Source organism: Lissotriton vulgaris, chromosome 11 (genome assembly GCF_964263255.1).
Source record: "Lissotriton vulgaris chromosome 11, aLisVul1.2, whole genome shotgun sequence".
In the NCBI taxonomy this organism is placed as follows: Eukaryota; Metazoa; Chordata; class Amphibia; order Caudata; family Salamandridae; genus Lissotriton; species Lissotriton vulgaris.
In genome coordinates, this window is record NC_141699.1 from 542,984,455 (window position 1) to 543,006,537 (window position 22,083).

General features: G+C 44.8%; 1 protein-coding gene across 10 annotated transcripts in view; it reads left to right on the top strand.

The window, feature by feature from the left end:
* The window catches only part of ANK1 (ankyrin 1), a 1,037,654-nt gene that overhangs the window by 291,321 nt on the left and 724,250 nt on the right, over positions 1-22,083 (top strand). For all 10 annotated transcript variants that reach the window (XM_086943592.1, XM_086943597.1, XM_086943588.1 and 7 more), the window contains one exon: positions 10,137-10,238. In XM_086943592.1, coding sequence (XP_086799718.1) covers positions 10,137-10,238 — 102 coding nt within the window. The remainder of the gene's footprint in view (positions 1-10,136; positions 10,239-22,083) is intronic.

Below are 22,083 nucleotides of genomic sequence, written 5' to 3' on the forward strand. Positions count from 1 at the left end.
AGCAGTACTCTATTTGTGTCATAAGTTCAATGAAGTTAGGGACAGACTAAACCCTCTACTGTTTATATTTCAGTTAGCATAGGCACACAAATACACAAACGCACACATAGCCGCCACGCTTATCATGACATCACAGTATTTGAAATATTGTCTCCCAGGGCCTTCTATTATGTGAACTAGCACTCTGCCTGAAAGAAAACTTTGTGTTGCCTTACAACTAGACTGTTGGAGAGAGATAATGTTTCTGCTAACCAGGTTTGAAAAGTAGGCCTGCAATCCTATTTCACATTGATAACTTGGAAAAGAACACCAAAATACACTATCAAAATTGGATTTGATATACAACACATGCACCCTATTATACATCTGTGTAACAAACAACAGTATGATGTACTATGTATGTGTGTACATTCTGAATTTGTAAAGTGCAAACCTAGATACAAAACGAAGGAGCACTCTACATGCAGGAAAAGAGGGTATCTTACTGGAACTCTTCACTCCACTCCTCAGTGGGTCAAGGATACATTGAGGAACAGGAAATGTAATGTTGTAACTGTACTACTTAAACAGTTTGGCGTTGTGTGTGTGGGGGTGTGGGCTGACAAACCAAAACTTTGAGGCTGCTGAGTCCTCAGTGGCACTTTTTGTAAATCTCTGTAGGTCTCATTTGTGGTGTTACTTCAATTCTGCAGGTTTTATCCTGGGTACTGTGGCCAGTTCTGGATGCCTCACCTGCAAAATTGTGCCCTGTTCTGAGTCTTCATTTGAATTAATGTGTTCAGTTCTAAAATCCAGAAGCATTGTATTTGATGTTGTGGCCAAATCTGGAGTGGTTTGTGCAGTTTCAAACAGCAGAGCTTAGAAAAGTTAGGAGGCATGTTTGTTGTGTAAGGAGGTGAACGTTAATAAAATCAGAATTTCCCACTTATTTTAAAGTGTGGGGCAAGTATTAGTTCATTGGTCATCTCAGACGCTGATTGAAATCGCCACAAAATGAAAAAGTGCCTGGTGAGACCTAGCTTTTGTTTGGATACAGATCCCCTTGAGATCAAGAGGCAAACACACAAATACTGTTTTGGCTACTAACCCTACAAGTAATGTTGTGCTGGGCACAAGGAGTAAGAGATTAGTAGCATTGTGCCTTACAGATGCTTGCTGTGTCATTTGGCTTGATTGAAGGCCCTAGGGTCAGATGTACGAGCGTTTCAGTCTCTCATTTGCGATTTATTGTGACTCGCAATTAGGGACTCGCAAAATGAAATGTACTAATGTGTCTCAGGCACATTTAGCGATTCCCAATGGGGTCACAAATGGCCTACCTCATCAGTATTCATGAGGTAGGTCGCAATTTGCTACCCTTTGGAAATGGCCTGTAATCACAGGGATGGTAGTCTGCTGGGGTCAGCAGAACACCATGTCTGTCATTGCTTTTTATATGTAGCAATTGCTTTTATTGATATGCAGCCCGTTTTCCTTAAATGAAAACGGGATGCATTTCAGATATAAAAATGAAAAGCTACCTTTTCATTTTTTAAGAGTAGGCAGTGGTCCGTGCAATAATAGGTTACCAACTTGCAAAATAGGGTTGGTACATGCTGAAGCTGTTTAAGCGGTCGCAAACGGCCTGATTCTCCGTTTGTGACTGCTAAAAACGGCCTACACCTGGCTCCTCGATAGTTACTAGATGCCATCAATCTAGCCTCCGAAATGGCATTTGCTTTCTACATATATTTAGTAATTTCAAACTGTAGTCCTTCAATCTTCGGTGGAATTTTCAATTTTCCAAGTTCTACAGCAGGTGCAAGCTTTGCAGGGGCTTTTCTAGATAAGAAAACAAGTTTAGCAAAAGAATCATCCCATGTGTCAAAACAAAGTTGTTCTGAAACCCAGTTTAACACATTTGAAACTCGGCTTGCAGCTTTCCTGTGCCCAGCTTTCTGAGAGGGAAATGTTCCCCAGTGCTCCACATCGGGGCTGCAGTTTACCCAGAATTCAAATGTAAGCAGGAAAGTGGTGCTGCCATTATTAGAGTTATTAGAAGTGAGTACATAATTTATGGAGTCACTGTGTGAGCCTCCAAAGGGATGCATTAATGTCCTGCCTGACCATATATTTTACAGGTGCTTGTCTCCAATAGCCAATGCAAATACTGATGCACTCTAGTCGTGAATGTTTGCCCCTGCCCTGTCTTCCCACCCTAGGGCCGGCGTTAGGGTGGTGCAACCGGTGCGGCCGTATTGTGCCCAGACCTGGAATGGGGGCACTGACTTCAGGGAGGGTGCTGTGTTTAGCAAACGTAAGAATTAAAAGTACTGCTGCAGAGTTCCTCATGCATCCAGCTTTCAGGCAGCAATACAAACGTCATGATAGCTCTTGTGATTAATGTTCCTGCTAGAGAGAGAGAGATTGTAGTTTTGGCTAAGGGCACTTTTGTCTTGTCATAAAGTAGCACAGAGGGTTAATATGCCTGCTGCAAAGAACAGGTCTGCATTTTTTGTGGATAATTGAGTAGATTAGTAAAGCAAACCTTTACCAGTGCTTTTAAACAAATGAAATGTATGTGAGAGAGTGGCTATGGAGAGATAAGGGGCACTTTTGCCGAGTGGTAGTGAAGGAATCCGAGGAGGAGGTCACGGGGGGCGCCAAAAAAGATTTTCACATTGGGCGCTACCAGCACCAAAGCCGGCCCTGTTCCACCTTGCTGATGGGCATTTTTCCACCTACATATTCCATGTTCTTTATTCACGCTGTGCAGCCAGCAAAATGCCCGTCAGAAGGAAAGATGAGTCACATGGGCCGCTTATCAATTTTTATCAGGACGTTTCTTAGTATGTCCAACTGCCTATTGGAGTCTTATGCTTGTGAAATGCTTTTATAAAGGGACTAATAAAGCGTGACTAGTGTAGGCTATCAATTGAAAAATAGGTGCTTACCATTGGTGTGCATGAGTGCTATCTTCACTTTCCTTTTCACATTGGAAGTCATTCCATTTTGTAGTTCCCAGGCAGGAAGTGTGTCATAGTGAATTATTTTCTATAGTGCTGCTGCTTCACAGGAGCATTACTGAGAATAATAATGTCGTGCAGAAACCAATTTTTGGTCAACAAATGCCCGCCATTTTGTGAAATCAATTTACAATATCAAATTTTCTAGTATCTGTCGTCAGTCATGACAGCACAATAGACTTTCTGCTAGTGCACTACAGTCAGTGATCCTCCCAATATTTCTTTCATGTCAGAAGTGCACCACATCTCCTCAGACTCTGCTGTTCTCCACCTTGGTCCCCACAGATGAGCATCTTCACACAGCTCAACGCAATTGTGATCCTGTCGATAGGCTACATGTAGGCGACCAATACGCACGTGCATCTCAATATTTTTCTGAGATGACATGTGAATCTGTATAGCCTTCACACTGGCCACAATCTCAATTTTTCCCCACACAAAGTCATTGAAAAGAGAGCCGTAATCTTGCCCTATCCCTGAGTGCCACCAAGAATGTCTTGCTTGCGGGCTTGAAGCTGTGCTGTGTGTTTTGGGATGCCACACCATGAGATTGTGTAAAAGCTATATTGTGATGACAGTGATGTTCAGTGAGAACTGCACTGCAACTGGGGTCGGCTCCAATGGCTTTCTCCCTTCTTTCTTTTGATTGCTTGTCCTACGGAGCCGCTCCCAGCTGTCTACTCACAGTGTGGAGAGTGGGGGAGTAGTTGGACTCCTAATTGTTCTCACTCATCTGTCCTGGTTTTGAGCTCCTGGATTTTCTTTCCTCTCTTACCTTCCATTTGTGGGCACGTCGGCGCCTGGAGTGGGAAGAATTAGAAGGTTCTGGGAATTTTGTCTTGTGAGAATGGAGGCTGAGGGCCATTTGAGGATGATAGATGTAAAACATTTACATTGTAAATTATAATATTTATAGGTATATAATAATAATAATAATATTAATAATAATAGTATATATATTATATATTTGAGTTTTCTCCAACCTCTCTTGGAACTAACTTAAAACACCTCCCCCCCACCGTGACATTTGTACTACTCTTCCCTATTACCTGCTAGACACCTAAATCTGCACAGGGCCTTCAGTCAGAGACCTTGCTTGTAATTAGTGTCAGTACTTTGCTAATGGAAAGAGTGAAACCTGCCAATCTTTCGGAATTCCCCATTCAGCCACAGCCTCATAGGCTTATGGAGTCCCTTCGTCTCAGCAACATTTCCTCTGTTATTAAGGGCCAGATGTACATAGAGTTAGATTACTGTTTCCTAATAGTGAATTTTTGTGAGTTGCTTTTCGGAAACCGCAAACAGCTATGTACAACAGTGTGTTTTCGATTTCCAGTGGGTTGCAATTGACCAACCTCATTAATATTCATGAGGTATGACGCAATTTGCGACCCATTGGGAATCTCTAAAAACACAGGGATGATGGCATGCTGGGGACAGAAGACTACCATGTCTGTGTTTGGATTTAAATAAAGTATTTCTTTTTAATGCTGCTCTTTTTCCTTAAAGGAAAACGGGATGCGTATAAGACAAAAAAACTTTTTTTTTTTAAAATAGACAGGGTTCTGTGGGACAACTACCTGCTGCTAAAACCGTTTTCACAATTATTCTCAAAAGGGAAGGGGTCCCTAAGGGACCCCTTCCTGTTTGCGCATGGGTTACCACCTACTTGAAGTTGGCGGTAAAATGCAAATGTTTTGTAAACGTATTTCGATTGCAAAACATTGACACATACACAAGTTGCTAGTAGGAAGGGATGACCTTAACACACCCTTTCCTAATACTGAATCGCTAACCTGTTATGTGATTCGGTAATTGGTTACTGAGTCGCAAAATAGGGTTTGATACATAGAAAAAGGCATTTTTCCGGTCACAAATGGCCAGATTCTGCAATTCGGACCATTTGCGACCGGGAAAAATCTATGTACATCTGACCCCAAGTATCCTTCTGCATCCTTTGGTAAGTATCATCGCTCTTGTGTGGTTTCTTCATTTACAACTATGCAGATGACATGCAAATTATATTGAGAATGAGAGCTTTGAGTCACAAAAAATATTGCTACCCTCTTCTCTTTCCTGTCTAGAAATGTGTGTTTCACTGAAGGCCCAAGGCAGGCTTGTGCCACATGCCTGACTGGCTCCCCTGGCAATCCTCTTGGGCTCTGGGGCCTGCAATGGTCCGAGCCTTCCTTCCTGTGGTGTTTGCTTGCCACCCACGATCTAACCTCATATGCCAGGAATTAAAGACAAATATTTACCTTTTATGTAAAACAGGAGAGGTAAATAGTTACCCATCTAGTGGCTGAATTGCACAATGTGAAACCAGCAAACCTGTGATCAATCGTGGCTTCCCTGCTTGAACAAGTTATGTGATCCAAGGCAATTATTTTATTTCAATGTTCCTTCTTTTTCTTCATTATCTAAAATACATGTCTTAAAGATGGGTTCTGTGCAATAGTCTCTGTTGTGTTGGATTTAGTGCGCTACAATGTTGCTTCATGTATATTGACAATCTAGGCAACATATAGGCTGCACGTGACAATTGACCTCTTGGTTCATTAAGGGCATTATCATCTGAGAGGGGACATGAAAGTTTTATGTTTAAAAATTATCACTTCTAATGATTGTCACTTAATGCAGTGATATGATCTGATTCACAATGGAGAAATGGTCCTGCATGTTAAAGAAATACAATTTTTTTATTTTAAAAGAGACTTTATCATATTTTTACATGTGCTAGTTGCGTTATTTACATGCCAAATATTATCATGGCTTCGCTTGTCCATGGGCGTTTAGAGTTAAGGCAGACTCTTGGCTCGATTCTAGCACTGCTCAGAGACCTTCATGGTTTGTTAGACTGAAACACCTCACCTGTTTTTTAGAGGTAGTGCCATATATTGCGTCCTTGCTACGGCTGAACCACTGCTGTGCTCTGATATTGTTATTGCCGTTTGGATAGGACCTCACCCAGAGGTGAACATTACTTCCTTGTAATAACCATAGCAAAAAAATCCTTGCAATGGCTAAATAATTGCATAGTATAATATCAAATGGTCACCCAGAAAGCAATACGGGTTCACACGCAGGATGTACAGAAGTATAACCAACATCACATGTCAAATACAACCATGATACATTCAGGGGAGTAATTAACTGAAATATGTCGCCCATCCGTGGTGAGTCAAACAATGTAGGATGGCAGGCCCCCCAATTATAAGAAGTAGGGAAGGGAGAGATATAGGAAAGCCAAAAAACAAAAACAAAATTATAACTAATCAAACTGTGCATGGATCGCCCAAGATCAGTATTCTAGGAAAGCGAAAAAGAAATCGAAGGTTGGGAGGGGGGAAGAGTGTTTAATCTGGTTAACAGCTTCAAGCATATGGGAGCCCATAGTTTTTAAATATTCTACAAGGCCCTCACTTCCAGAAAAGTCACCAACACCATGGGTTGCAAACAGCAATTCTTTTACTAAATGTATGCACGTTATCTTGTGAATAAGGCAGTGTCTGTGACCTTTCTGGAAGGGACGGGAGAGCTTGTGATATATATATATATATATATATATATATATATATATATATATATATATATATATATATATTTATAGTTATGTTATGTAAATAGAGGCTTATATAGCTCATGTACACCCTTGAGTTTCATGGCGCTGAAAAACTAAATGCTACAATTGCGAGGTTACTAAATGTAGGCTTGCTCAAATAACCATGTCTTTAAAGCCTTCCTGAAGTTTAGGAGATTAACACAGTTTCTGAGTGTCAGAGGGAAGGAGTTCCAAAGCCTAGGGGCCAGGCAAGAGAAGCGGCCACCTCCCAGACGCTTCCGTTTGAAAGTCGGAATGGTAAACAGGCTGAGATGTGCAGAGCGGAGGTTGCGCGTGGGGGTATGCTTGGTGACCATACTGCTGATTAATTTAGGGCTATTGCCCTGCAGAGCCTTGAAGGCTAGTCATCCCGCCTTAAAGGCTATACGCTGGGCTATCGGAAGCCAGTGTAGTTTCCTCAGAACTGGACTAGCGTACGTCCATTTGGGTTGTTTTCGAATCAGCCTTGAGGCCTGGTTCTGTACCATTTGAAGTCTTTTTTGTAGGCCGATTGGCAATCCCAGATAGATGGAGTTGGAGAAGTTAAGCCGTGAAAGGATAAGAGCTAGCACCACCTGTATTAGAGCACAGTGGGTCAACAGGTGAGCAATTTTCCTGACTTTCCGGAGTTGGTGGACACAGCTCCCACCTGTCCGCGGAGCGAGAGTTCAGCATTATTGGTGACCCCCAAACTTTTCACAGATGGGGTGGGGATAGGGGGAGACCCCAATTCCGTCAGCCAAAGGTTGGAGCTCCAACTGTTCTCACACTTCCCTGGCAAAATCAGCTCTGTTTTCCCCGGATTGAGCTTGATGTGGTTCATGTACATCCAGTGTTGGATGTGGAGCATGGTGGACTGGAACTCCGCTAGGGGGTTAGGGGAGCAGAGTTGGAAAATAAGTGGGAGATCATTAGCATAATTGAAGAGGGCGACGTTTCTGTTTTTTAATGAGTGGATCAGAGGTCTTAGGGATAGTTTAAACAGCAGTGGGGGCAGGGACGAGCCCTGTGGTACCCCACAAGCAGAGGCGAGTTTTGGGGCGGTAAAGTTCCCCAACCTTACTGCTTGGGGGCGATCGGCAAGGAAGGATTCGATCCAACCAAGTGCCGGGCCCCGTAGGCCTGCTTGTCCGACATGGTTCAACAGGATGGTATGGTCGACCGTGTCGAACGCGGCCGACAAATCCAACAGCACAAGTGCTTGATGGTCACCCCTATCTGCTGTTGCTCTGAGCTTATCCAGGATTGCAAGGATCACAGCTTCCCTAGATTGTGACGGGCGGAAGCCAGCCTGTTTAGTCTCTAAGTAGTTCGAGCGTTCAATGAAACTGGACACACACCCGGCTACGTAAGCTTGTAATAGTTTTGACAAGAAAGGGAGGAGGGATATGGGGCGATAGTTAGCTGGATTGCTAGGGTCTTTCCCAGGTTTTTTTATGAGGGGGACAACTGTAGCATGCTTGAAGGCGCTGGGGACTTTGCCCTGGGCGAGCGATTCATTGAGAAGTGGCAGCACACTGTGAGGCAAAGAGGTAAGGATATCTTTCAGGACATGCGGAGGGCAACAATCCTGTGGGGAACCGGATTTAAGACAGGTCGTGAGTTCTAATAGTGTGTTGGGACCTATGGGTGGGAATGTATCTAGCATGCATTGATTGCTGAAAATGTCGTCTAGAGGTTCCCAATTGGTAGTGCACGGGAGACTGGCTCTGATAAAGGAGACCTTGTTTAAAAAGTAATCATTCAAGGTGTTACAGAGATCCTGTGTAGGGGTCTGGGCAGGCAAGGCTCTGGTATCGTTGCATAGATCATTCACAATTTGGAAAATATCATTAGATTTGTTATGGGCATTAAGTAATTTTTTGGGAGAAATAGGCCGTTTTGGTGGTCAGGATGGTTTTCTTGTATTCGCGACGAGCCGTCGAGAATTGTTCCCTGTCTGTGGGAGAGTATTTCGATCTCCATTTCCTCTCGATTTGACGCAGCTCAAGTTTTTGTTTTTTAAGGTACTTGTGAAACATTTATGAGCATCAGAATGGCGAGCACGAGAGAATTTAACCTTAGGGGCGTGAATATTGCTGGATGATAATAGCCACTTGTTGACCTTTTCCTCCATGGAGTTAACATCCTGGCTAAAAGTGGGTAGGGAGTTCTCCAGGGTGTTAATGAATTCCATTTTGTTTAGTGAATTCCATTTCCGGGTAGCTTCCCCCCGCCAAGGGGATAGATCTTTTAACACCGTTGGAGGTAATGGTAAATTGCATTAAATGATGGTCTGACCAAATGCATGGGGAAATTAAAGGAGTGGAGAGTGAAATATTGTGGGACCAGATGTGGTCCAAGATGTGTCCTTTTTCATGGGTGGGGGAATGTACATGTTGGACTAAGTTAAGATTGGATTACAATTCGACTAATTCGACTAATATATATATACACACACATGATATATATGAGTAAACACTTTGTACATAATCCTTTATACAGCACAGTAACAATTGGTTGTTACTCTGCTGAATAAAGGATTTATTACCGTCACCCTGGAGTGTCCATCTGTCTTTGGGAGTCCCAAGGAGTTTGTTGTCATGTATTGCGTTGGATATATATATGTGTGTTCCAATGCGTGTTCTTTCTCATCAGTGGCGTTGCTACACCTACTGCCACCCGGTGCAGATAGGGGAAGGCAAGGGGGGCGGACGACTTGTTGGGGGGGGGGCAGCCCACAGATGACTTGTTTGCGGGGTGGTGGGAGTCGACAGACCTGACTTGCTCCCCTCTGCTGCCCCCAAAAAGAGTGCCCTCTGCAGCCCTCCTAGCTATGCCACTGTTTCTCATCAGTTAATAAATACTTCACGGATAATTCCGTTCTGGCAGCCTGCAGTCATCACATAGTAATGAAACATTTCATTACTATGCGATGGTTACAGGATGCAGGAATTGCCATATTGAAATGGAGTTTAAAGAATTAAATGCTGATTGCTCGTAACTTTAACCAAACAGTTAACCCTACTGGAGGTCTGCATATGAATGGATACCTACAAGCCCTGATGAAACTGGTCTCTGTGAAACTAGTGTTGGGTTGATTTTATGCCATTTGAGAATTTAATCTATTCGTTGCAAGGGATTATCTATGAAGTATTTAATATATTATCAGAAAGAACTTGAGGAGGACGTGACTTTTGAATTTATGTATCTGAACTATCAGAAAAACACATAAGAGCTTCCCCACAAATTACATTATTCATAGAAATATTTATGTATTTATCTAAGTGTTTTTGTACAGTGCTGCACAACAGCTTTCTGTTGCTTCTGTTGCTGTGCTAAATATAGTACATTGGGATAACGGGGAAGGCGCAATCCAATATATCGCAATCAATACTTATAAGAGTATGAAAAGGCAAGCTTAAGCAATCCAGAACAGTTGTTTTTCCAAGCCTTTTCTAAAAAGCATCCAGTTAGGCTATGTTAATATAACATCTGTTTTACCCCATGTAAACAAACACTGACCATTGGCGTGTTCTTTCTCTCCTTAGGCCGATGCGACAACCAGCTTTTTGCGTGCTGCCAGGGCTGGCAACTTGGACAAAGCCTTGGATAACCTGAGCAATGGAGTAGACATCAACGCTTGCAACCAGGTGAGTAACGGTGGCCTCTGACCAGGTGATTGAGGGCAGTCTGTCACCAGATTAAAGAGGCAATCTATGACTAGGTGAGTGATAGCGGTCTGTCACCAGCTAAGTGAAAGTCTTCTGTCTACAGCTGAGTGAGAGAAGTCTGTCACCAGGTGAGTGAGGGAAGTCTCTGGCTAAGGTAGCGAAAGTGGTGTGTCACAACGGTGAGAGCAGTCTCTGACAAGATGAGGGCTTTCTGCCACCAGCTGAATGCACGCAGTCTTGACATCAGGTGAGGGGGAGCAGCCTCTGATGGGGTGACCAAGAGCAACTTGTGGTCAGTTGAATGTGACTAGAATGTGACTAGTCTGTGTCCAAGATGAATGGCAGCTCTCTTTCCATAAAATAGTGTGGCTTAATAGTAAATATATAAGAGAGGCGTTTGTCTAAGCTGTGCCAAGTCAAATCAGTGTGAATGCTTGCTGTAAAGTTAGCCTAGAATGTGTGTTCCCTTGTCTATCTAGCTTACAGTCAAAGATATCTGTTAATGCAAAAATTTCAGTAAGTAATGAAAGAGATGCCTATATGTGTCTGTTTAAGTACATCAATATCATGCCTTTTGGTTACAATTTCACTATATCAAAGGCCTTCCCTTGCCTAGTCTTAAACGTTGGGTGTTTGGGAGATTTGTAGCGCTCATGTAGAAATACACTACTTAGTATATTCCAATGTAATTTACTGGGGTTCTTGCAATGCCAATGGGAGAAGAGAACACCCTACTTCTCTCTACACAATCCTGAGATTGAACAAAATTTACAACAACGATCGCAGCACACCACTTATCACATCAACAATAATTTTTTCACAAAAACATAAGACAATCCATTGGGCTCTTGAAGATTTCTTCTTTCTTTTTAATTATTTTCAACTTCAATCTCTTATGTCATGCCAATGCGTTTCGTCGTGGTTAAGGCGACTGCACTCGGGTGGAGCAGAACACTATTGCTGAAGGGGAAGACGGTTTGAGTAGCAGGCGGCGGCGTGATAACGTTAATTTGGATTGGGATTTGTGGATTACTGATTGATTAGGAATAACGTGTAGCCTTTAATTGGAATCTTCGGCAGCAGGCCTAAGTTTTGTACCGCATGCCATGATTTAAGTACACAGAACAAACACGGGTGCATATATACTTGTTGAAGAAACCTTCAGTGAAGTATTTTGGACTGGGAAGGAAATTAATTCTACCAAGGAGGTACAAAGAAATAACGTAAAGTTGAGCCCTGAGGAAGCCGGTGGGTTACCTTAACAATGGCGAAACGCGTTGGCATGACTGATCCATAGGTAGCATGTCTGTCCTCGTTGTAGTGGTATTTCCTCCCACCAGCACTGGGATGCCTTCAGGTACCCATGCGCTTTATAAATCCAATAGCATAGCATGAAGTCCCCTCTAGCAGTTTCATATCATAGGCATGTCAGAGATTCTGCTTTGCCCATTTTGTGTAGTCTATCCCTAGTATAGTATACCCTGTGTAGTATTTTGTACTGGATTAGGCACAATTGGGACTTTATGGCAACTTCTCTAGGGTGCATAAGCATCGCCTCCCAGTTAATGTCTTCTAGTACTCCCACATTCGGTATCCAGCGCTTCCTTAGGGTGCCCAAGTTATTGGGCATATTGTTGTTCAGTGTTCCATAAGTGAGAGATAAAGCCCCTTTAGTAAGTTCCTCTTGTAACAAGCTCCCCTCCATTGGGCCATAAACCAGTGTCTCGGTATCTACCAGGCCTTCAGACAGCCATGCATGTCTTAATTGCGCATATTTAAAAAACTGGGACTTGTGTATGAATGTGTTATTCTGCATAGAATGTTTTCAGGGATTTAAGCTCCCCACTTTCCAAAATGTTTCCAATAGTGGAGATTCCAATCATATCCCATGCCCCAAACCCTTGTAATCTAGCAGTCTTGCGCAGCCATGTCCCCTACAACAGCGGTGTCTCTTCAGTGATCTTGCGGGCACATCAAATGACTCTCGCTGCCTTCTCCCACACCCCCAAGGTAACCTAGGTTGCCGGGAGTTGGCTTCAGACTCCTTAACCACTGTAGAGAAAGTGTAGGTGAGTGTGGAGGGTTATGGTACCCCCCTCCAATCTGTATGTAGGGTGGTCTTGTGGTGCAGGCCCCCAGTCATTAATGGGAATCAGGTGCGCCAGCCAGTAATAGGACTATATATTGGGGAGGGCTATCCCACCTTTATAAGGGTTTTGTTGTAAGGTCTTAAATGCAATCCTGGGATGCTCATCTTCATTAACCCCTTCTATGCTCATGCTCGTCATGAACAATGGGAAAGGATGGAGGGACAACACAGGAGGGGAAAACCATCAGCAGCGATGGTGTTAATGTCAGTGAGAGTGGATATTGGGAGTTCAAAATATGTGTCGTGAAGGGCATATAATAAGTGTGGTAATGTGATAATTTTAAAGAGGACTGCCAGCCCTAGTAACAATAGCGGCAGTTTTTTCCACTGCTCTGCGTCCCCTGGAAATTGGATACTACCCTCCCAAATTTGTGGCGATGACAGATGTCTTGATAGGGTGTCATGAATATGCCAAGGTATTTAAAACCCTCAGGGGCCACCTTCAGATTTCCAGGGAGGGAGGGCCAATCCTATACAAGGCCCGGAGAATATATCATAGATGTGTCCCAATTAATTTTTTATCCAGAAAGCCTCCCATACTCCTCTAATATATGGATCAGGGTGGGAATGGTGGTTGAGGTTCAGTAATGTATAGCAGGATATTATCTGCATGAAGGGAAATTTTCTCCTCTACGCCATCAGTATCCGTCCTCTGGAAGCCTTGGATGTCAGGATGCATTCTGATTTGACAAGCCAGGGATAGCTCGGTAAGGGCTAGGCGGAGGGGGGAAGACGACATACCTGTAAGGACCATCGGGCAATAGGGAATTAAGAAGACAACAATCTATTGACTCTGAATGTCCCTTTTGGTGCTCGCTAGAGTATTGATATCCAGTTCCTAAATTTAGGCCCCAAACCAAATCTAATCAGTGTGGTTTCCCGGATGGGCCAGTGTACCACGGCCAGCGCTTTCTCTGCGTCTAGGGATAAGAAAATGTGGGGGGTTGTTTGGTTCTTGACAGTCTTCTTCTAAGGCTTACACAATATCATGTACGTCCAGGTAGGCCGTCACGCTGCAGTCCGCACCACGGAAAGCACCCAGGGCGAGAATGGCCTCTCAGTAGAGATGCAAGGGAGGGAGGGTGTTCCCCCGTATCGGCACTTCTGAGTACTTTTGTCAAAACCACAATGCTCCCCCAAGGTTTATGGTGTCATCAATAGCAGTCTGGCCCCCAGCACCACCACGCATCTCCGGGGATTACCGATGTATCACTCCTCTGCCACGCGTCCCATAGCCTCAGCCCCTGTCGCCCACACAGTCACATGAAAGCAACCGACTCACCGGCACCCATGCCACACATCGCGGGGATGAAACATCCCCAACAGGAATCACCTTGTCTCTCGGGCCCTGGGGCGGAAGGAGGGAATCTGAGGGAGGAAGACACTCACCGCCTCTGCTCCAGCAGCCACGGTTCCCTCAGTGCCCTTGATTGCCTAATGTGCGACAGCCGCCATCTTGCACCTTCAGAGTCAGCCCAAAATTCACAGGCAATAAACAATAAAATTCCGCTGCCCAAGACCCAACAACTGGTCACCAGTAGTGCAGGACATCAGTTCCTTCAATTATAGTGTCAGCACATAGCTGGATGACTCTTGGCAAGGCAGGATTCGTGTTGGATCGACATCAGTTAGCCGGAGCTCATGAAAAAAGCAATTACCCCTAAATGTTGCTGGCCATGCCCCCCAATAATCTGTATTTTAAAACACAAGGGGCTAACGTTGAAATCCCAGATCCTCGGGGTGTCGGGCACCTGCTTCGGCCTCCTCAGGATGCTGCGGAGGTTTCTTCCCCTTTTGTCCGAGGAGCATAGGAAGCTGACGGTGCAGGCCCTGATCGGCTCCAGGTTAGATTATGCAAACGCTCTTTACCTGGGCCTGCCAGAGTATCTGCTTCAGCGGCTCCAAGTGGTGCAGAACGCTGCTGCGAGAGCCATCTTTGGTCTGAATAGACGTGCCAATGCTGCGGGCCTGCTGCAGACTTTGCATTGGCTTCCAATCCGCAAACGGATCGCCTTTAAGGCTTTGACTTTGGCCTATAAGGCCCTCCATGCGGTGGGAGCAAAGTACCTCCAAAAGAGACTTGTCTTTTATCATCCGACGCGCTCTCTGAGGTCGGAATCCCTGCGCCTGGCGGTTGTCCCGCGAGTGAAGAGAGCCCGCCTGGGAGGTCGTTCCTTTGGTCTACTGGCCCCACAGCTGTGGAACTCTCTGCCGCTCTCTCTTCGGGGAGCCACCAGCCTACTTGCCTTTAGAAAAGGCCTCAAAACCTGGTTGTTTACCCAGTAGGCCGCTCTCTTTTGTGTGCCATCCTCTCTTCCGTTCTTTTCTTTTTTAACTGAGTTATGTTATTGTGTTGCAGCCCACCTTACCAAAAGCGCCGGGACACTCTTTTTGAGTAGCCGTGCGCTATATAAAAGCTATAATAACATAACATAACATAACATAACATTAATATTTGTCATTTAAAAAAATAAAAAACACCACATAACCATTTCTCCAGTATTAGGGGTGTCTTTCATAGATTCACATGCTTGAATATTCCCCGTCGTCGAAGTGGGAGTCCCACGGTAAATAAAATAGCAATAATGCTAATATATATATACATATAGTATCATAATAAATAGTAAAAACAGATAAAATATATACTGAAAAACCTTCACAAAGGTTGCTACATAGGAATGCATTAGAGAGAAAAAACTCATTTGCAACATATCAGTGTCATTATGTTAGTCCAAACTGCAGCCAATCAGGCTCAAGCACCCTCTAGAACCTTCTCCTCAGAAGCTCAAGCCCTCAGATTTTCTACCGCACGTCGTGTGAAGGGAGTCTCCCTGAGCTCTGCTCAGTTTTTTTCTTCATATCTACTCTTCTCTCAGTTTTCACAAGATGTCAAGTAAGAAGTCTTTGTTTAGACCTTGTTCTTCCTGTGGGAAATTGCGTTTATTTGAGAAGGACCCTCACGATAAGTGTATTTACTGCCTGTATCCTGAACACAAGGTGGTTGACTGTAGGTTCTGTAGAACTTTCAATCCTAAAACCCTCAAGGACAGGGAGGGTCGTCTTCTTTTATGGCTTAAGCGCCTTCAAGATAAAGACACCGTTATTTCTGACGCAGAAAGCCTTCAGTCAGCTCCTTCTTCTGTGGCTTCAAAGCGTGGCAATGTTCAGGAGTTACCATCTCCTTTTCTGAAGAAAAGAAAGCTGGCTTTGACTGTGGCTACAGTGCCACCTACTGCTACTGTGCCTGCTGTGACTACGCCCACGAGACCTGGCTCTCAGTCGTCTTTTCCAGCCTTTATAAGTGTGGTTACACTTATGACAGCGTGGTCGTCGACGGGCTCGTCGACGACCATTCCGACGACGAGATTGGCTACTGTGGCTTCGTCTACGACTACGGTCACGACGACGTCGGCGTCGTCGGCGAGATTCTCGTTGACGGCTTTCACGTCTACAAAAGCCTCTCTCTCTTCAGTCCCGTCGACGATCCCTATTATATCGTCGACGAAACAGCCACCGTCGACGAAGAAGCCATCGTCGTCGACGTCGAAGATCTCGTCGACGGCTAAGCTCCTGTCGACGACGAGGATTCCGTCGACGACGAAGATTCCGTCGACGAAGGCACCGTCGGCGAAGGCACCGTCGGCGAAGGCACCGTCGACGAAGGCACCGTCGACGTCGAAGATGCCGTCCACGACCCAGTCGACGTCGAAAACACCGTCGACGACCCAGTCGACGTCGAATACACCGTCGACGTCGAGAACCACGTCGACCAGCTCGTCGACGAGCACATCATCGACGATAGTGTCGAAGCCTTCTAGGTCTACGGAGACACCTACAACATCGCCGTCTACGGCGACTGTTTCCAAGTCTTCATCGTCTACGCAGGGATCTGCATTAACAACAACTTCAAGTTCTCTATCCTTCGCCAACATGCCTTTAGTGCCCTTGGACACTTCAGTTTCGACAATGAAGTCTTCAGTCAGCATTGTGAAGAAGATTCCACTTTCCACCTACAATCACCTGCTCTACAGCCACCATCTCAGTTGTTCGTGTCAGACCATGAGACGGAATCAGTTCCGGATGAAACTGTTTATGGTGACGCCCAGAGTCCATCGGATTTAATAATTAAATGCCAGGACACTACTTCTGAAGAAGATGAAGATGAGCTGGTGGACCAGCACGAAGACCAATGCGTGCAGGTTCCCATGACGTCTATTCCAATGACGCTATTTTCAAACCTCCAACATATGTTGGACGATTACAATAGACGATTTCCGCCTACCCCCCAGGGTACTCCGGTACATGGATCCTCTGACGTAGCATTTTCATTTCAGCCTCAGCAAACACCTCCTAGGCAGTCTGCTCCTTCGGAACATTTGCGTGCACCTCTCTCCTCTAATCCACAATCACATATAGACGATGACTCAGAGCCAGAGAGAGAGGAAGGAGAGGTTAATCAGGATACGGATGATGAACAGGATCCTTATATGGCGGAATTCGATGACTATCGGTTTCAGACGCCCTCGCCACAACAGGGCGCTTCAAGTGATTCACCTCCGGTGGACATCGCTAGTTTTCATAAACTAATGGACAAAGCGGCGGACCGCTTTAAGTTGACAAGGGTCCAGCGAGATGAAGACTGTTTCCTTTATGATTTTAAGAATCAGCCTTATAAGCAAGTTCATACCATACCAATTATAGAATTTATTTGGAAAGAAGGGCAAAAGATTATGCAGGCTCCTAACTCCTTGCCTGCCCAAATACCTAAATTGGAGAAAAAGTATAAGGCCCCAACGGGCTCGCCTGCATGTCTGCTCTCTCATCCGAAGCCAGACTCCGTGGTGACTCAGGCAGCACAACGTCGTGCGCGCAACCATGCAGCGCCTGTCACTTCCCCTCCCGATAGAGAAGGTCGACGTTTGGATGCAATTGGAAAGACATTTTCGTCCATGGCATCAACTTCAGCCCGTGCCGCAAATGCTCTCGCTATTCTGGGTCGTTTTGACCGACAAATATGGTCAGACATTTCCGTCTTGCTTGCACAGCTTCTGGAGACATCCAAAGCGGAAGCGCTCCAGGTCCTTCAGGATGGGCAAAGAGCTTCAGAGGAAATAATTGACTGTGCTGTGGACGTGGCAAATACTGCATTCCGTATCCTTGCCAGTGCTGCGGCGCTCCGACGCCAAGGATGGTTAAAATCTACGTCATTCAGGCAAGAGGTCCAGTCAAAAATAATTGACATGCCGTATGATGGCGAATCTTTGTTTGGTTCTCAAATCGATACCTCTTTGGAGACCATAAAGAAGGATACCGACACAGCAAAGTCGCTTGGATCCTTACAATTCAAGAAACAGCCCTTTCGTGGAGCGCGGGGACGGGGCACCTCGTCCAATTTTTCACGAGGAGGGCAGTCACAGTACCGCCAGTACAATCAGGGAAACCAACGGTACTCAAATCAGCAGTCTTCTCGTCAACAACACTCCAGGTCCTATAGAGGAAAGTCCAATTATAGAGGTTCCAACAACGCCAACAAACGGCAATGACTTGCCAGTTCAACAGGATGTTGGAGGTCGAATCTCGCAGTTTTATTCTCAGTGGTCTCAAATAACATCAGACCAATGGGTTTTGGACATTGTGCGCAAGGGTCACGCCTTGGAGTTCACAGAGTTTCCTCCTCATTCTCCGCCTTCGGGTCCGCCACCTCCCCATCTAGAAGAACTACAACATCAAGTTCTACTTTTGTTAACAAAGGGTGCAGTCGAAGTGGTTCCTGTATCTCAGCGAGGGAAAGGTTTCTATTCGAGGTTTTTCCTCATTCTAAAGAAGACGGGGGAGTGGCGTCCCATTATGGACTTGAGGTCACTCAATCTATTCCTAAAACAACAATCCTTCCGCATGTTGACGTTGTCGGAAGTCTTGCGACTTCTCTGCAGCGGCGATTTTTTAACGACAATAGACCTGCAAGACGCCTATTTTCATGTACCAATTATCCCTCAACATCGGCAGTACTTGAGATTCAAAGTGGGACACAATCACTATCAGTTCAAAGTCCTACCTTTTGGCCTCAGATCAGCTCCTCGTGTGTTCACGAAGGTTCTGGCCCCGGTCATGGCTTATCTGCGTCTTCAGGGAGTCCAGATATTTCCTTACCTGGACGATTGTCTTCTAAAATCCCAATCCTCAATCCAGTTGGATCACGACACACGTCTGTGCCAAACCCTGTTCAAGTCCCTAGGGTTGACCATCAATGTGGAGAAGTCACACTTCACACCCCTGCGAAACAGGACATTCCTCGGAGCTGTCATAGACACGGACGTGTCAAAAGCGTTCATCTCCGCCGAACGGAGACAGAAGATAGTTCATCTGGTCTCCACCATCAGATCAAAAAAGTCAGTTTCAGTGCGAATGTTAAAATCATTTCTGGGGATGGCATCATCTTGTATCGCACTGATCCCGAATTGCAGGTTACGTACCCGTCCTATACAGGAGGAATTGGACCTACAATGGCGACAGGTGTCAGGGTCGTTCAACGATCAGGTGACAGTCACACCCTGCATGAAGAGCAGTCTGCTCTGGTGGGAGCAACGATCCAATCTGATCGAAGGGGTCTCCTTCCTTGCCCAGCCTCCAGATCTGACATTGACAACGGATGCGTCCATGGACGGATGGGGAGCCCATCTCCTAGACCTTTCCATCAAGGGAAAATGGACGGCGATTCAGAGAGCCTGGCATATCAACAGGCTAGAGTTATTGGCAATCTTCCTAGCGCTCAAGGCTTTCTTACCTGTGGTGCACGGAGAATCGGTGCTGGTTCAAACAGACAACACCACCAGCATGCACTACATGAACAAACAGGGCGGCACGAAATCTCAGCCTCTGTCTCGTCTTGCTCAAAGAATTTGGGAATGGGCACTTCGTCACCACATTTCTTTGACAGCAGTCCATCTGCCGGGAGCATCAAACATACTGGCAGATTCCCTGAGCAGGTCTGCGTCATCCACTCACGAATGGGAGTTACACCAGCCGACTCTGGACCTAATGTTCCATCAATGGGGTCATCCCAAGATAGACCTCTTTGCAACTCCAGTGAATCGGAAGTGCCAGACTTTCGCCAGTTGGCATCCTCATCCAGAATCCAGCGGCAATGCCCTACTCATGGATTGGAGCGGCCTGTTTGCTTATGCGTTTCCACCGATCCCTTTGGTGCCAAGAACGTTGTGGAAGATGCGCAGGCAACCCTGCCGTTTGATTCTAATCGCCCCACGTTGGCCCAGGCAGGCTTGGTTTTCAGAACTCCTTCTAATGTCACAGTGCAAGCCCATTCGTCTACATCCACGTCCGGACCTCCTGACGATGGACGGCGGACAAATTTGCCATCCAGACCCGTCGACGCTTCAATTGTCGGCATGGAACCTGAATACGTTGAATTTGCCTCTTTAAGTATGCCCCAAGAATGTAGAGACATCCTAGCGTCTGCTAGAGCTCCATCAACCATCAAAACATATAGGTTAAAGTGGAAACGTTTCTGTCATTGGTGCGCAGCATCCAACGTACACCCAATCAATTCCACTCCAGACCAACTTTTACCGTTCTTTCTAAGTCTTGCTCAGTCTGGTCTTTCACATGCCACATTGAGAGTCTTTTTGGCGGCCATTTCGCGCTACCGCCATGATGGCTCTACGTCTCTCTGTTCATCCAGAATCATCCGACAGTTCTTTAAAGGACTTTTCAGGAAGTTCCCTCTGTTAAGGCGCCCTCCTCCAGCATGGCACCTCAACGTGGTATTATCACAACTTATGAAACCTCCATTTGAGCCAATTCATCGATCACACCTCAAGTTTCTTACCTGGAAAGTTGCTTTGCTTTTGGCTTTGACATCGTCTCGTCGTGTAAGTGACTTGCACGCTTTTACCATCAAACCTCCGTATTTACAGTTCAAGCCCAATGGAGTGTCACTTCGTACCAATCCTTCTTTTCTACCAAAAGTACCTACTGACTTCCATTTGAACGAGCCTGTCTTCTTAAAGACTTTTTTCCCGGATCCTAAATCTCCTGCAGAACAGCGACTACATTCTTTAGACATAAAACGTTGTCTAAAATTCTACATTTCAAGAACAGCCCCTTTCCGTAAATCCGATCAGCTATTTATAGCATATGGACTACTGCGAAAAGGGCATGCAGTGACTAAACAAACAGTAGCCCGATGGCTCTCTTCAGCCATATCATTTTGCCATCAGCAGGCTGGCAGGCCTTTACCTACTCCAGTGAAGGCACATTCTACAAGAGCGATGGCATCGTCCACCGCGTTGTTTGCCGGAGTGCCTCTACACCAGATTTGTCGAGCGGCGACATGGTCCAGCAGGCACACCTTTACCAGACATTATTGTTTGGAAGCTGTCAACGAGGCGGATACCGCAGTGGGGCAAGCAGTGCTTCGTCATCTTTTCAAATAAGGTGAGCCTCTGTTCCCTCCTCCATTCTTGAGATTGCCTTACTTTTAAGCTATATGTTGTTCTTCAATTGTTTGGAAATGTTGCAATCTCAGCTCTAGGAGGTTACTGCTCTCTATTCTATTCAAGCATGTGAATCTATGAAAGACACCCCTAATACTGGAGAAGAACAATTGTTACTTACCTGTAAGCAGGTGGTTCTCCAGTATTGGTGTCTTTCATAGATTCACATGCGACCCACCCCTCCTCCCCTCAGAGGCTCTCTTCTTCTCCTCATGCGCTATTATTACTAGTGCTACGAAAATCTGAGGGCTTGAGCTTCTGAGGAGGAGGTTCTAGAGGGTGCTTGAGCCTGATTGGCTGCAGTTTGGACTAACATAATGACACTGATATGTTGCAAATGAGTTTTTTCTCTCTAATGCATTCCTATGTAGCAACCTTTCTGAAGGTTTTTCAGTATATACTTTATCTGTTTTTACTATTTATTATGATACTATATGTATATATATATTAGCATTATTGCTATTTTATTTACCGTGGGACTCCCACTTCAACGACGGGGAATATTCAAGCATGTGAATCTATGAAAGACACCACTACTGGAGAACCACCTGTTTACAGGTAAGTAACAATTGTTCATAGTAATTAATCATCTAAAATATTAAAACATATAACAATTCCTTCAACCATTATTAACAATATTTAAAAACATATAATAAAAACAAAACATTTTAAAACACCAATAAAGAATGTAGTAAATAAGTAATTAGAACATATTTTTTTAAAGTATATTATTTTAAATAAATATGCTCAAATTGTCTTACAAACTTCAAGGATAAAGCAAAGTATAGTAACCTAACTCCAATCCCTAATAATTAAAAATATACTTTTTTAAAAATCTGAAATCCAATAAAATTGGGGAAATGCATGCATTGGGAGGTTAAAATGAACTATTTTAACTTCAATCTAACAAACATTGAGGGAATTATATTTACTATTTTCCCTTTATTCTAACAAAAACTGGGGAACAGATTTATTATTCCGACTCCAATCTTACAAGCATTGGTGAACGTGCATTCATTTGGAAGGTCAGACTTACTATTCTAACTCCAATCTAAAACAACATTGGGAAAAGCAGATACATTGTGGTGGGGGGAGAAGGCACATTTGCTATTCTAACTTCAGACTAACAAAAACTGGGGGAAGTGCATAAATTCGAGGGAGG